This window comes from Cyclopterus lumpus, chromosome 3 (genome assembly GCF_009769545.1).
Source record: "Cyclopterus lumpus isolate fCycLum1 chromosome 3, fCycLum1.pri, whole genome shotgun sequence".
Classification (NCBI taxonomy): Eukaryota; Metazoa; Chordata; class Actinopteri; order Perciformes; family Cyclopteridae; genus Cyclopterus; species Cyclopterus lumpus.
The window spans coordinates 24,999,743-25,016,489 of NC_046968.1; the positions used below are offsets into that span (position 1 = coordinate 24,999,743).

A 16,747-nucleotide genomic window follows, 5' to 3' on the forward strand; every position below is an offset into this window, starting at 1 on the left:
CACTGACGCCCACAAAAACACCCAGTAACTCTGCATGTGAACTATTGATTTCTGATGTTTTCCATGAATCAAACTGCCCCCGACGTTCACATTTTCTATCAGACATCCTGGATTTTTAATCATGCAAGTGAGAGAATAAAATCCACCTTTTTGCTAAAATCTCTCGAATCTGTAAACAGAATTAACGTGACGGATTGATATTAAAACATTTAACATTTAAACTGCACTGAAGACTTGATGAGAGGAAACTGGAGCGCTTATGAATTCCTTTTGGCCTACATTCTGTACTTTTTAAAGCATTAGTTGTGTGTGTGTGTGGAAAAATCGATGTGCACCACTGAGGCATCCCGAAAGCCTCTGAAAACGATTCAACCAGGATAAGTGGACCGAGAGCTGCCGAGCTTCATATTTCCAGCTTCACACCCTCGTCTACAGTTACATGCGTACATTTCCATTCATCCGTGGACCAGTAAGCCACTATGTTGGAAGCAGCCAGGGGGCTGACTCGTTTGCTTGTGGGCCCCGGCGATGGTCACTTTAAGGGGGAATAGTACTTATTTTCTTATTTTGGTCTATTTTCCAACTTTTTCAAACGACCTCTCCGCCAGTAATCACATTGTTGAAAAGACATTAACTGGGAGAAGAGAATGTTAGTATGATAATATTTAGACTATAATTATACAGTATAATCACGAGTTTAACTTCAGTTTAATGGCTCATCGTCAACAATGTGATTTATAGGGATAAATTGATAACGCACTATTCGCACGAACCGTAAACAAAATACGAAGACGACCTTCAGAGCCGTCGTGCAGATGCTGATTCGGCTCATTGTGGGTACTTGCTGTTGTTGAGTCGAAACAAGAGTGAATCACAGCGGTTGTTAGATGACTTAAAGGCATGTCGAGGGGGCGGATACAGTATCCTGTGTAATATAAAGCGATCCAAAACAACACCCCCACAAACCACAGCGTAGTGATTACCCCAAAAGCTTGAGTCAGCACCCGTCTGACACACAAATTGAATGTTATAAGGCTCACAAACGTTTATTCCAGAGCTGTTGTATTGGATTATATTGCACAGGTGGTGCTTTTATAGTTTCCTGTGTGTGTGTGTCTCGACTGTCCTGAAAAGACACAAGAGTGAAAACCGGTCATTACGAAGTTACTCAGGTTGATATTGTGATGTTATGAAAAGACGGACCTGTTCTTCAGCTTTTACTTTCTTTTGTTACCCAGGAGGAAATTTAGTTTGCAGCCAGACATTTAAAATAAAGGTCAACGGGTGACACTGAACAACAGAAAGCAGTTTAAAGCTGCAGAGGTCATACAGACTATTTCCCCATTTGGTTTTATTTCACCAAATACTGAAGGGAAAAGATCATCTCCCGTTCTTCTTTTTCTCTCAGCGTTATTGTCTTCAGATGTTGGAGTAAGCAACAGAAAATTAACAGCCTTCGGTTTCCACGGTAGCAAGAAAAAAAAAGAGATGAGAGATTTTTTTTATTTTTTATTAAACCTTCCCCTGGATCACGGCCCTTATTGGTTAAATCTCTTTCCCAGGGAACACGGGAAAATAACATGCGTGCGGAAGAATAAATGATAAATGCTCCGAATGCTTCTCTCATTATTAAACCAGCGAGATGCCAGGGAAAGATCTGAGGAGGGTTTTATTGGCTGGCGACATGACATGAAAGCAGGCATAAAAACAACAACGTTGTGTTGCTTTGATTGAAAAAATCAGACCGGCCCTAAAAGAATCTTTTTTTAATTTTTTTTTTTTATGACACATTGATAATAATATTGTATGTACACATTGCCACATTGTTACCACCTGGCAACAAAAAAGCGAGGCCACACACCGATCTTTGATCCAACAATAGTTTAAATCAAAGCTCCACAGCCTCCATTGGTGAACCCAGAATGAGGCCGGTGCAGCAGGCGTTGCCGTGAGAGAAGTCTTTAATGCCTTCTTGGAGGCTCCAATCAGCAGGTGGATGTCCTAGCTCCGCCCACCAGGAACCCATCGTAGAGCAGGAACACAGCCAGCAGAGTGGGAGGATCGTCACAACATGTACCGCACACCTTAATTAAACAATATATTTTTGTATATATTTTATGTGATGAAATAGGCCCCCAAATGTTGATTTTTTTTTTTTTCTATCCAGCAGGAGCTGCGGACATGCAACCGAAGCAAAAGAATAATTAAAGTACAATGCACTGAGGTCCCTGTTTGTATTTGTGTGTGTGTCCCTGCAGGAGGAATACAGGGCAGAAGGCATCAGCTGGCACAACATCGACTACATCGACAACACCGGCTGCCTCAACCTGATCAGCAAGAAGCCCACAGCTCTGTTCCACCTCCTGGACGAAGAGTGCAAGTGAGTTGCAAGAAATATGTTTATATTAAAACATAATAAAATCACTATTTGTAAAAAGGTTTTATTGTCGTGAAGAACCCAACTTGTCGTCCCCCGACTCTTCTGACCTGCAGAGCTTTTTAAGCATCTTTCAGCTCCTTTATCCTACTTTTTCTTATTTACATTTTTTTTAAATCATGTCTTACACTATTGCACCCGTGTTTATTGTCACGCACCGAAACACCTCGTCAACTTGCTTGTACGTGCAATACATCGTTTCTTATTCTGAATATTTTGGTATTATGGCACCACGTGGCAGACAAACTAGAGGCCAAGAGAGAGAGAAAGGGAGAATGAATATCTGACTTCCACGCCTCAGGAGGTCGGAAACGCCACTTCAAGTGCTTCATGTTTGCTGGAAATATGAGTTGACAGGTTTTTTTTCCTTCTTTTATTCACCTCATTAGTTGGCATTATGCCAGACATGTGTCTGTCAGCTTGTTCCCCACTTCTTATGCCCCCTAGTGGCTAAAATAACAACGGCTTTAGTCTCCATCAGAAGCTTAAGCAGATACAACTGTGTGCTTCTTGGAGGTCGTAGGGAGTGATGCACACACGCGACCTCGAGGGGGAAGACTCAGAGCTTCAAATGTATCTCAGCGACTTTCTTTAAAGCTTTATTTAATAAAACATTTGTTTGTTTTTATCAATTACAATAACAAAAAAGCCAAAAGTGACAAATCAGCTGGACCTACTGCTCACTCTAGAGACGCAACTAATGAGAATATTAAGTGGGTAGAATAACGGTTCTGCACATAATCGGAATATTGTCACATTTAAAACAATAACAAGCGCATTTTCATTGTGTGTGTGTGTGTTCGTGTATTTCTGCTGATGTATCCAAATGACCACAGTGTAAGATGAAGTGCAGAATACATTTGATGGTTTTCAGGTTGACTGTAACGTGACTATTTTTTTACTGAGAGTATTTCCTCCTTTTTTATTTCTCCATTTGGACACTGAATCAAATTCCTCCCACTCTGAAAAGCTGCAGAGCAGCGAGTCCTTGGCCGTGCAGTCTTTTCACGGTTCAGGTTTCACCCTGTTCCAAAAGCCATCGGTGTCTCATTTAAGCTGCCGATTCTCTCCAGAATCGCTGGCTCTCGATATTAAAAGGACTGGAAGGTTGAAGTCTGAGCCGAGATCAGCCAGAAGTGATAATCCCCCAACCTGTGGCGTAAGAGGATGAAATGTCAAAACTGGTTACAGATCAGATAACTTGCCGCGTTTTCCAAGCGGTCCGCATTCAGCACTGTGGTAGAGACTGTTGTTGTGACTGGGAGGGGGGGGGCGTAATGTCTTTAATTCATGATGCTTTTATGTGGATGATGCGGCACTCCTGACATCGATTTCCTTTCTTGATGCGTTTTCATATTCAAAACAAATGTAAAAAAAACCAAATCAAACTCCTCTGTTTTTTTTTGGTTTTTTTTTCAGTTTCCCTCAAGCCACCAACCAGACTTTGTTGGATAAATTCAAGCGGCAGCACGAGGGGAACAGCTACATCGAGTTCCCCGCTGTCATGGAGCCCGCCTTCATCATCCGACACTATGCCGGCAAGGTCAAGTACGGGGTCAAGGTCAGTGTAATCCCCCCCCCCCCGACTTCCACACCGAGTCTCTGATTAGATGGAAAAGGGAGGTCCATCTAATCTCAGCTGTGTTTGTGTACTTTCTTTTAGTGGGGTGGAAGCCTAACCCCAACATCATCACAGGATTACATGCCAGTTTGATTGTTTTTAGTTACACAAAGGGCTTCTGTGGACAGGCACACATTACACTTAGAGTGCTAAGACTCTAAAGAAAAGAATACACATTTATTTAAATCAGACTGTATGACAATACGGATGGTTGTGTACGTAAATGTAGCTGTAAACTGTATTGTTTGTGCAGGTTCGGCACACTCTTTTAATTAATTTTGTTTGTATTACACAGAGTGATTTGAACCATTTCTTGATACTGACTGTGTTGTTGTTGATTTGATCTCGTTGCATTAAGATCAGCTGCTTTTTAAGACCTTCTTTCATCATCGTACGAATGTTTTATTTGGACATCTCTGAACCCCGCGAGGTTTAGCAACGTGGGACCCAATAAAATCCACAATCAATACCATCCACTAACATTATTATATTTTTTTTTAAATGTCTGTCACTCACAGGACTTCAGGGAGAAGAACACGGACCACATGCGTCCGGACATCGTAGCGTTATTGAAGAGCAGCAAGAACGCCTTCATCTGCGGGCTGATGGGCATCGACCCGTCGGCCACTTTCCGCTGGGCGGTACTCCGAGCCTACTTCAGGGCCCTGGTGGCTTTCAGAGAGGCCGGGAAGAGACACACGCAGAAGAAGACTGGTGAGCGGAAACTCCATCAACATGCACATCATAGCAGTGAGACAGAGGAGATGGATACTAATGATACCCGGGAAATAATACCCCGAGCTTAGAAAAACACGTCATTAACAAATATATAGCTTGTATTCTATTAAGGCATCTTCTGAAGTTCTACATTATTAATTCACAGCATGTTGCAGCTGCACAATCTTTAGGTGATTCAGATTATATTAGAATAGTATAGTTTAATGCAGTTTATTGGCTGTCAGCAGGCCGAAGAAGAGGTCGGATGAAGATGGAAAAATAAACGGTTTAGTCCTCTTCGTTCATCGTAGTTGGCCCTTTTCCTCTGCCGTGTGTTGTGTTTCAGTAGTGGCTGTAGTACGTGTGCACAGTGCCGCCATCTAGTTACCGTAGTTACCGTAGTTACCGTAGCTCTTCCTCTTTGTCTCTCTCATCTTTGGCTTTCTACGAATGCCTTCTTTTGCCCATAGAGAGACGTTGGATGTGCAGTAGATTTGTTTTACCACCGGATGTGTTTTTCCTCAGCACTCTGCGCCCTCTCGACCCCTTCCTACACATGTAGATGTTGTGTTGTGAAATTAGACGCCGCGTTTCTTTTGCTTTAACCTTTTAGATATCTTTGAGAAATCCTTTCCGACTGAACTCAAACAAAAGGGCAACCTGTCACACGTCTCCTTAAACATTTCTGTGTTTTTTGACTGAAGGTTTTTAAGATTTAAAAAGAATTGTCCTTATCATGGGGCTAAGTTAAAAGAACAATTACTTTAATAGTCATTGTCTAAGAGGACAAGGAGTTTAGAATCCGTTAAAAACCTCTCGAAGAACTACAATGACAAACATCCTACCGCTGCCACCGACTGCAGTTTTGAATGTCAATCATCTTCTCTCCTGAAGTCTTGCACAGGTATCTCTCCAGTAGACGACTGCATCTCTTGATCTTTTCTTCTTCGCTGTCTAATCTGTCATTTCTCTCTCTCTCTCTCTTCCCCTCCCTTCTCTGTCCTTGTGTATTTTTTTTCTCTCTCTCTCTCTCTCTTGTTTCTCTTTTTGTTTTGCTTCTCCAAGGGCATGATGACGCTGCTCCCTGTGCAGTTTTGAAAAGTGTGGATAGTTTTAGTTTTCTGCAGCACCCTGTGCATCAGAGAAGCTTAGAGATCCTGCAGAGATGCAAAGAGGAGAAGTACAGTAAGGCTGCCAATACAACAATAACTCCTTACTTTCCTGTTAGACCATTACTTAGGGAAACCGTAGGGACGAGGCTGACCAACATCGACTTTACTGCACTGCGCTGCAGCCAAAAGAGATCAAAATGACGATTTACAAACTCTCATTTTCCATCGATAGACGAGATGCTTGTTGGTCTCCGCTCCCTCCGTCTCCCTCTTCCCTCCTTTCTTATGCACCGGCATGCATTTGTTCTTAGTCTCGTCTCGCATGTTGTTCTTGTGCTTGGGCCTTTCTGTCACTCACACGGTGCTCGTGGAAGGCCAGCAGAGAAATGCATGACGGTCATCAGCTAATTTTGGGTCTGGGGGGGAGAAACAATGCAGTAACCACCTCCTAGGTGACCCATCACTTCCTGTTTGGTCACGCAGCTCCACTTTCTTGTCCAGTCCTGTCTGTTTGAGGTGGGGGGGTGGTGGGTGGGGGGGCAGGCATTGGGTGTAGTTGCTTGTCCGCCACAGCACACGTCTAAAATCAATCAACTTCACCCTTGACTAATACCACAAAGGCTGGTGACGGTGGTAGAAACACTGGAGGAGGGGGGGGCGGGGGGGGGAGCACTAACTTGCCCACAGGCCGCTTTTGGTGGAGGACACACGGCCGACTTTGCACTCACACGGTCACTTTCACCACATTTCATGACACTCGGATGTGTGTTTGTGTCTTTTTGTTTTGTGCAGCTCCTGAAGAGAGTGAACACGTTGCACAAAGTGATGAAACTGACAACGGTATACGGCTAAGTTTAAGATTAAATGCTCTCAGGAAAGTTGAGTAGGCTAACCCTCACTGTAGATTTCTCATCACTATGATTTTAATGGTTCCACAGCAGCTGAAGGCTCGTCACACCGTAGCAATGTCACACGGCAGCCTTAATTAATCCCTTCCTGCTTTTGAGTTTTACTTTTTCAAATTCTCTTTAGTCCGACCCACACGGTTATTGGAACAAACGTGTTTTAAAATATCTGTATTTTAAATGACTAATCCAGGTTTGAAGCAAACCTCCAGTCCAATAATTCCATCTTTCATAATTCGACACTAACAAGAGAAACTCACTATTAACTTCACAGATCTTTTTTTCCCCGATATTAAATCATCTGCAGTGGATTGTATTTCCAATTTAAAAAAAAAAAAAAAAGGCACAAAACGCTCGCTGCAATAACACATGGTGTTTTGTTTTTTTTCTTTGCTTGGGAAGGGTTTGAGTGTTTGTCTTGTCGGTTGTGTGTGTGTGTGTGTGTGTGTGTGAGAGTGTGTGTGTGTGTGTGTGGTTTTGTGTTCTTTCCCACGATGCCAACCTGTTTGTCTGTGATCAGGTGTGACCAGAAAGAGTCCACGTACGCCGCTGTCAGACCTTCATGGAAGCAACACCATCAACGAGAAATCCCCCCGGTAAGAGTCTGTGCTTTGAGGGTCGCTGCGTTTCTCTTTTGAAAAGATTCCTTTCGGTTGTCAGGTCAATTCGGGAGAGTTATTTAGGCGATAACGTAAATATAGAATAGAGATAATTACTATACGAAAACAAGTTATTTAAACTATGTGTACATCTGAATTAATATGAAAGTTGAAAAGAAGAAAATGACATTTAAAATGTAAAATATATACAATATATTGAATTAAAATGAAAGAGCTGTGCACTTTTTAGAGGTGGTAGTTTTGTGCAAAGGTTCACAAAATCAATCAATTCAAAGCCAGGTCCTACGACTGCATTCAATAAAACAATACTACAGATATGGCAGGGCTGGACTCACAGGAGCGTCTACACATGTCTCCCTCGATGACAATTGAGTGTAATTATCAAAAGAGGGAAATGGGGAACGACCTGCAGCAAAAGGTCCTCGTTGGACTTAAATTGGGGATGTTGTGGTTAAATGTCGGAGTCTTCACCGCATATGACAAAGAGCTCTGGAACCACTCTTTGTCAACAGAGCCTAAGCCTCTTAATACCGTTCTGGCCGATGCTCTGACACACAATAAATAGTAAATATATATATATATATTATTATATACTATATTACATATATATATATATATATATATATATATATATATATATATATATATATATATGTAATCATCATGCAAAGATATTCACCTCTGGGCATTGAGACAGGAAAGAAAAGAAAAGAAAGGAAAGGGTGAGTGCTGTGATCCTGAGCGCTGCCCCCCCCCCCCCTCCCCCCACCCCCACCCCACCCCACTGAGACCCCGGTCCAACACCTCTCTAATTAGCTGTAGACTGTGAGATTAGTGGCCCACGACAGCGACTGGTGGCACAGAGCTGCTCGTACAAGACGGCTTTTGTTACACAGGAGCTCTCCACTCTCCCCCCCCCCCCCTCCCCCCCCCCGCCTTAATGTGATTTAGCAACCTCCTGCCCTCCCTCTCTGTCTCTTTCTCTCATACGTTACACACTCGTCCTCGACGTGCACCAAACCCCGTGCAGCTGCTTCCTGCGTGATGTAAAGTCACAGCTATGCACGGGGCAGATAAACGTTCTGCTGCTTGTCTGCTGCACAGAGCAGAGCGGTGCTTTATGGGAGATAAACCGTCTCGAGAAACATGTTGTACCCTCGCCGTTCGACTGAGATCGATGATCAACTGGGGAGAGAGTCTCTCTCGGCTTCTGTGTGGCGGGCCAGATGCTGACCGAGGGCTCGTGCTTTGGTGCACATCGTGCCGTCGAACATTATTTTCTGATGTGGTCATTCTCAATGAGCCATTAAACAAGACAGATCATGAACCCAGAAATAAATATATATATATATATATCCAAAGATCTTGATTTACAGAAAAACACTGGAGCTTCGTGTGGATCGCCTGCCTTTTTTATTATTTATAATATTGTAACGTATCGCAGGCTCGTAGTACAAATCATGTGACCGTGTACGACTCCGGTGGGACTCCACGGAAAGTGGAGCGGTGGCTGTTAGTGGAGCATCCTCCGGGTCTCTTCCGCGGCCTCTCTAATGAACAAGCCCGTCACACCTCTGTTGTGTATTTTATTACACCTGGTTTCTATTCGCGGCTTCTGTCCACGATTGTATTTCAAATTCAACAAGAAAAAGAAAAGAAAACCTTTTTATTTCTTTATTTTTAAAAAACATTTTGAAATCAAAGTGTGTTTAGTGTGTTTAGGCGTGCCCGGGACTTTCACTTTGGTTTCCAGTGGCTTTCTATGAGCTGAACGCTGACATGATTTTTTTTTTTATTTTGAGATTTTGTTATTTTAGGCTGCCTTAAAAACATCTGGCCAGGGACAGCAGATGGAAATTAGCCTCTCTGGCTAACTCTGGCTCACTTACAGTCCAACTGTTGATTGGTGTGCATTGTCCCTGCAAAATAAATGAATAAAAAAAACAAGACAAATCTCACAATCGGTCTCATTCATAAACAGTGCGTATGCATACGGATGTGTGTGTATTTTCGTGCTTTGATTTGTTCGTACCCTGTGAACACCCTGTAGAAGTGCCCGGCTGTCTTAGAAAATGTAAACACACACATCTTTAAACTAAATGCATCGCATATTAAAACAACATTCTTTTGAAAATAAACCAAATCAATCGGAGGTCGTCGTCATATTAAAACCAAAGAATTTGACGAAGGACAATTTTGACCTTTTGGTGGCGCTCAAAGTAATCACCAAAGTCGGGAGGATTCATCCTCCGGTGACCATGAATGTACAAAATGTCACGGCAATCCATCCCAATAGTTGTCGAGGTATTTTAGTCTGGACCAACATTGGCATTCAAAGACGGATAAAATAAAATAAAATTGGCACTTGGGGGGGGGAAAAAAAAATGTATTTAGGCTTTTGATGCACACAAGGAGCTGAACACAATGTACACAGAGAGGGTTGTAGTTTATTATAATGCCAAAACTGAACAGGAAGTCACACTAAAAGCATATTGATGTACTTCAGCGGTGGAAAATCCCTTTTCAGCCCGGCACAGAAGGCTCAACCTTCTCATCCGCCGTTCCGTATATTTGTATTGACTTTTAAATTTCACGATCCATTTGAAAAGGTGTGTGTGTGTGTGTGTGTGTGTGTGTGTGTCTGTGTGTGTGTGTGTGTGTGTGTGTGTGTGTGGTGTGTGTGTGTGTGTGTGTGTGTGTGTGTGTGTGTGTGTGTGTGTGTGTGTGTGTGTGTGTGTGTGTGTGTGTGTGTGTGTGTGTGGTGTGTGTGTGTGTGTGTGTGTGTGTGTGTGTGTGTGTGTGTGTGTGTGTGTGTGTGTGTGTGTGTGTGTGTGTGTGTGTGTGTGTGTGTGTGGTGTGTGTGGCTAACTCTCAGCAGGAGAGATTCTTGTAAATGAATTATAAAGCTGGAAACAAAACTTAAGTGCTCCAATGGATCTGAAGAGCTGCGTCACTGATGGACCGCCACAGAGATGTGTGTGTGTGTGTACAAGGAGGTCGTTGGTCCTCTCGTCCGCTCCTCTGGGCTGAAGTAGCTTGGACCGGTTGGTGGTTTTTAACCGTGACCTGACCGCTCGTGTTTTTGTTTGTCTTCTCGGCAGGTGGTGAGGTTTCACCTCGAGGTCTGAGGTTTAAATCGTGTGTGTGTGAAGTGAATTCCACTCTTTTCAAGGGAGCGAGCCACATGGAAACGATACAAAATACAAGTCACTGGTTGACTATTTTAAATGATACAAAAGTTACACCGTATGGTAGAAGTGTGTTGTGCATCATAATGCGATGAAACGGTTACTTTAAATGTATCCAAGTTAGTTCACACACTATCCAAATCTATATTTGTTCCGGTGGAAATTAAATTATGTACGCTGGGAAAGACGATAGTATACTGACTGTGTGTCATCATCAGCTATTCAAATGTGACACGAATAACAGTTTAAATCTTTTTATTGCTTTTCACTAATAAAAAAAAACTTCAGCTCTGTTATTATATTTATCAAGATGTATATGAAGTTCGGTTTGCCTCAAGAGTGTCTTCTTTTTTTCTTTTTTTTTTAAACAAACACTCTTTCCTTGTCGGTCCAAAGGAGTTCTCCGGGCCTCGGCTGGAACGGGCGTGTGGGTCGACTGAGCCGCCTGTCATGCGGCAGCTCCACCACAGAAGAAGACGGCATCTTTGTCAACTCTGCGAGCAGCAAACTCCTCGAGAGAGCCCACGACATCCTCATGTCAGTAACAACAGGCGCCATTAAACAACTCGTTTAAAATGTATCGCTATCTTCAGCATCATGTAATCATACTGTTAATCATCATGTACAGCAGCAGTGTGGCCTCGTGGCCCAGAGAGACATTCCCTAAAACCGAAAGACCAGAGTTCAAACTCGGTGTCATGAAACATCTGCGCTGCCTTGTCTCCTTCAGTGATCACTACATTCCTACCAGCTCCAAGGGTGCTGTTCTGCAGCTGACCCTGACCTCTGACCTCCCCCTGAAGGGGAGCGGTTCCCCTGCGGGGATGAATAAAGATCCACTTTATTGACAGGAATACGAGCCACTCGGGAAGAATTTCTGAAATTAATTCACCTCTTACTTACAAGCAACCTTTTCACATCTTGATTTCAAGAGCAAAAAGATGGACTTTGTTGCACAAGTGCTATAAAAAATTTAAAAAAAAATTCATCTGCTGTTCTGACATTTATGTTTTATGTTTTTTTTTAAATATAAACAGGAGGAACAAAAACTACAAATCTAAGCCAGTTCTACCGAAGGTGCGGTCCAGGTTATCTTTTAATTTAATCCCCCATAGATTACATTGTTTTGCTACATCGTCGGCTGACTCTGACTTCGCGCCTCCGCAGCATTTACTGAACGTCAAGTCCCTGAAGTACCTCAGCAACCTGACGCTTCACGACCGCATCACCAAGTCGCTGCTTCACCTCCACAAGAAGAAGAAACCACCCAGCATCAGCGCACAGTTCCAGGTCAGAGACACACACACACACACACACACACACACACACACACACAGTAGCACGCTGCAGAGCTCACTGATTTGCCATGCCGTGCTCTCGCCGTAAAAACAACCTGATTAGCCTGAGCTGCACCGAGGAATCTCCCCCCAGCTGTGAATACGATGAAAACAAGGCGTGTCCTTTCACTGCTGTCCCTCCGTTTCTCTGCTTGTATCCCTGTCTTTGTCCGTAATGTGTGTGTGTGTGTGTGTGTGTGTTAAGTCGATTACTTCGTCCACACACACACACACACACACCCAAAGGTCTTAAATGTATGACATCTGGTTCTGGGAATTTAAAGACTTTTGATTTGGTGACAAAGACCTCTGACATACATTGAGATGAGACCCAAGAACCACGAACAAGCTTATTACCACCATTTAAACTGCTGAAAAACAAAGATGAAAGTTAGTTTTTAGCAGATGATTTTCTTTGAATAGACTTCCCCCCCCCCCCCCCCGAACATGAGATAAATTAGACCGACAACTACAGTGAGCATGCAGAATAATTTGGTTAATCGTCTCATATAAACGTCTCTCATATGCAGCCACTAACACAAACCAGCTTAGAAAGAAAGAAAAAAGGGCCAAGGCCCCTCTGACAGGCGGCCCTGGCCTCAGTGTGTGGATGACTTCACTTCCCACATCCTGTGCTGTGCTGATTGCTTTAATCTCCCGTGGAGATGGAGGAGGAGGAGGAGGAGGAGGAGGAGTAGGAGGAATTCCTCCTGCCTGCCACTGAATCATCATCATACAGACATGCTGCTGACACACATGTGCATTTGTTTACACACACACACACGCAATGATTGCACATGGAAATACTACACATCTTTTCTATTATTTTATCATTACGTGGACACATTGCTTGTATTTATGATCCCAGGCAGCAGCATTAATCTCGCTTCTCTTCGTGCCGTTTTGTTTTTGTGCGTCTTTCTTTATAGGCCTCCCTCTATAAGCTGATGGAGACTCTGGGTCAGTCCGAGCCGTATTTTGTCAAGTGCATCCGTTCCAATGCTGACAAGGTACAGTGTGCTCACTGCAGCCTGCTGCCACTTTTTTTGTGTGACTGTTTTAGTTTTCAAAGCATTTTTTTTCATTTCCTGGTCGAAGGTTGAACATTTCCTAAAGCGTGTTTATCATTTCCCCCCTCTTCTGCTCCGTAACCTCCTGACATCTGTCGCTTCTCCCTTTTTCCCCTCTCCCCTCCCCGGTTATCTGTTTCCTCTTCCTCAGCTGCCTCTGAGGTTTAATGATAACCTGGTGCTGAGGCAGCTGCGCTACACAGGTATGCTGGAGACGGTGCGCATCCGACAGTCGGGCTACAACATCAAGTACAGCTTCAAGGTAACGCACACATGTACACCCTGCAGGCACTCATTAAACAGTCCGGATGGGTTTGGTCTTTATATTCGAATACAGTAAATAAGAAAGAAATAAACAATTAGATAAACAAATACAGTACACATGTGACTTTAGTTGTTTATAAGTCATCAGTGGTAGGATGAAAGTAGATTAACTCGAGTTCTTATGTGCAAGTGCTTTGAGAGTACTTCCTTTTTTATGCTGCGCACAACTTTTATTCCACTGGAGTTTAAAAGGAAAACATTACATATTTTTTTCCCCCTCCATAACATTTATTTGAGAGCTCTAATCATTAGATCCATAATGTCGATTATGATACTACACACACAACAAGGGATCTGACGATCAGAGAATAACTATCAACGGTATCTAAAGTAGTTCAAATGAGTTTGCATTCTCTCTACTGACCAGCAGGGGGCAACTCCTCTGGTTTCAAAAAGAAGTCTTATTGTGTGAAAGTCTGTGAGAAAATGACTGATTTATTACCTCAGTAAAAGTTGTGAACATGAGTTTATGGTCTCAATCCCTAAATTCAGGTTGTGACGCTCATTTAGTACACTATGATCTAATTTAGAGTGAAATAGACATGACAAAGCTCCACTGAAGACATCATACCAGCAGGACGAGTGAAACTGACCCTTATGTGTGAATGATGTTAGTTTCCTGAGAGCTACAGCAGGACCCCACTTCACCCACTCGTCCCAGTGTCACGTTCCTCATGCAGCAAACAGTCGACGTGCCATTGTGTCACGATGCGTTTCTGTGGGGCGCGAGGCGGCTGGCCCACCTCGACCACTCTGGCGCTCGTTAGAATGACGTTGGTACTTCCAACATTTGAAAACTATTATAAAAAATGATTCAGCTATGCGTGTGGACTGACCTTAAGAGAGTGTAAAACTCATGAAACTGTAACTATTCTGATGAGCTCACTCAATGATTTTAACAGCCCCCCCCCCCCAACATATTTAGTGCAGCACTAATGAGAAATATCTTGGGTATGGTATCACTCTGGAGGAGACTGCTGTGTCCAGACCCTTCAGAACAGAGCCTCTCCATTGTGTGTGGGTCTCTGAAGCACTCCCCATGCTTGTAATTGTATAACACAGCATCTGCTTCTCCCCCCCCCCCCCCCTTTCCCCCCCAGCACGGAGTGCATTGATTCAGACAATGAGCCTCAGTTTGAAGAGTGGGAGTTCAGCATATTTATCTCATGATGTTTGAAACCCTGCAAATGTGGACCGTTTCACCTGAAACCACATGTGCCTCGACAGTTTCCCTTTTTTTTCTATTGTTGTTGTTGTTGTTGTTGTTTGTTTTTGCACAAGAGATGCTGCAGGACTCTGCTTCCGTTTCTGCCGAGACTTTTTATTTCACATTCAGCGCCCCCAGTGTGTAACATCCCCAAACCAATTAACCCTGCACTGCCGGGGAATGGGGACATATTGGGACAGAAGGTTAAGAATTAGTGTTTAAACTGGGATGTGCAATTCATTAGAAATAAGCCCAAAATATAGTCTGGTTTATTTTATTTTTTTTTAAATATTTGTGTATTACACATCCTAGTTTCAATACTGTCAACGCTGTCGACTACATTTGGTGATATTAATCTCTGTCTAAAACCACAGAAAACAACTTTCTGCCGGCTCTGTTTGTTCCATCTTGATATGAGACAGATTTATATCTTTACATTTACATCAGAGACCTTGAGTGGGCCCTTAGGCTGTGGACAGAAAGCAATATTTGCTCATTTCAGCCTGTTTTCAATTTGACTTATTTACATATTCGAACACAACATCACACTATTTTAAGTGGACACTTGTATTAGAGTTTGTAATTAATTTAAATGCTTTTTGAAATATGGGGCACACCAGTAAACAACTGTAATGTTAAACTGTTAAGTCGTGTTGTGTAGTTATTTTGATATTAAATACTTGTTTTTGTCTAGAAACCCATATTTTATTATTATATAACTGGCTGTAAGCTCTGCATTCACTATTGTTTAACTCATGAATGCTTATATTTTTCTGTATATGGGCCACAATACGTTTTTATTCGACACATTGCTGGACAGAAATCTTGCACATAACAGACATAGAATGCTGAAGGATAACACGCATATTTCTCATTAACACCTTTCCTTGTTTTCTTGATAGGATTTTGTCCACCACTTCAGTGTGCTGCTCCCGGAGGGCACCAGGGCCACCAGAGACGGCATCCAGCAGAGTCTGGACCAGCTAGACCTCGAACCAGATGGCTCCCAAGTGGGAAAGACAATGGTATGCACCCTGCGGTCCTTTCTGCAGTTCTTTTAAATCCACAGATTAAAAAAAAAAACATGAATCGGCATCTGCTTTTAATACGCCTCGTTATCCGTGTCTGTTAAGCAGCCTGTAATGTCCACAAAAAAAAACAACACATGTCAAAAATGTGTTCCTCGTTGCCAATAAAATACTGAGAGTTGAATTAATCTGTGCAGATTAATTCAGCTCTCAGAAATGACATTTGGATTTTATTGGTGGTCCCAAAAGTTTCCATCAATACCAACTCTACCATGCGGAGTGACAGCTAATTTTGTATAAACTGATATTATATTAGATCATATTGACAGTGATCCAGTGGTGCAGCTATAACAGAAAGAAAAAAATATATATATGAAGATGTAAGACATATTTTGATATGTTTTTAATACAACTTAAGCAGACATTTAAGTGGAATATTAGGGTTCAATAAATTGAATAAAGTCACAATATATAATCCAGATGTAAATTGAAAAGATAAAGTTACACAGTGTTTTAGTACTTTTCTATTTGGCGACGGTGGTGAAAAGAGGATGTTTCGGCTTATGTTGTTATTAGTTGTATTTTATGCATGTTGAGGCATAGGAATCTGGAAAATGCCAGTCCAGAACCCAAATTTGATTTACTTAAGATAATGTGTGTGGGGGGGGGGTTTGAAATCACTCCAAAACTATGAATAGAGTCATAGACAAATGGGAAAGGTGAGTGAAACTATATTTCCTGAAAGCATCCGCCCTCTGGAATAAAAGGATGTAATGAAGACGGTGGCCCATATTTGGTCTTGGTTGGTCTGAATGAGTCATGTTGGAGGGGTCCTCGCCTTCGGGGGGGGCTGTGTATATAATTAGAGGATCATACCTGACATACTTGTGACCATGTATCCAGCCACCGATTTGAAAAAGAGAGAGAGAGAGAGAGAGTGTGTGTGTGTGTGTGTGTGTTACCCTGCACTCACTCCGTCGTGGTCCCTCCCCCTCAGGTGTTCTTCCGGGAGGCCGAGCGCCAGCGGCTGCAGGCCGTTCTCCACGCCGAGGTTCTCAGACGCATCGTCACGCTGCAGCGGCGGTTCAGAGCGCTTCGGGAGAGGAAGCAGTTTGTGAGAATGAGAGAAGCGGCGCTCTGCATCCAGGTACACCTCGCTCCTTCTGCGCGATGGCACTCTT

General features: G+C 42.9%; 1 protein-coding gene across 1 annotated transcript in view; it reads left to right on the forward strand.

Annotated features, from left to right (window-relative positions):
* The window catches only part of myo9aa (myosin IXAa), an 89,926-nt gene that overhangs the window by 60,787 nt on the left and 12,392 nt on the right, over nt 1-16,747 (forward strand). Inside the window, 12 exon segments of the mRNA XM_034561195.1 lie at nt 2,259-2,380; nt 3,857-3,998; nt 4,577-4,772; nt 5,841-5,960; nt 7,313-7,388; nt 10,997-11,137; nt 11,638-11,677; nt 11,768-11,890; nt 12,867-12,947; nt 13,159-13,269; nt 15,441-15,563; nt 16,564-16,713. Coding sequence (XP_034417086.1) covers nt 2,259-2,380; nt 3,857-3,998; nt 4,577-4,772; nt 5,841-5,960; nt 7,313-7,388; nt 10,997-11,137; nt 11,638-11,677; nt 11,768-11,890; nt 12,867-12,947; nt 13,159-13,269; nt 15,441-15,563; nt 16,564-16,713 — 1,425 coding nt within the window.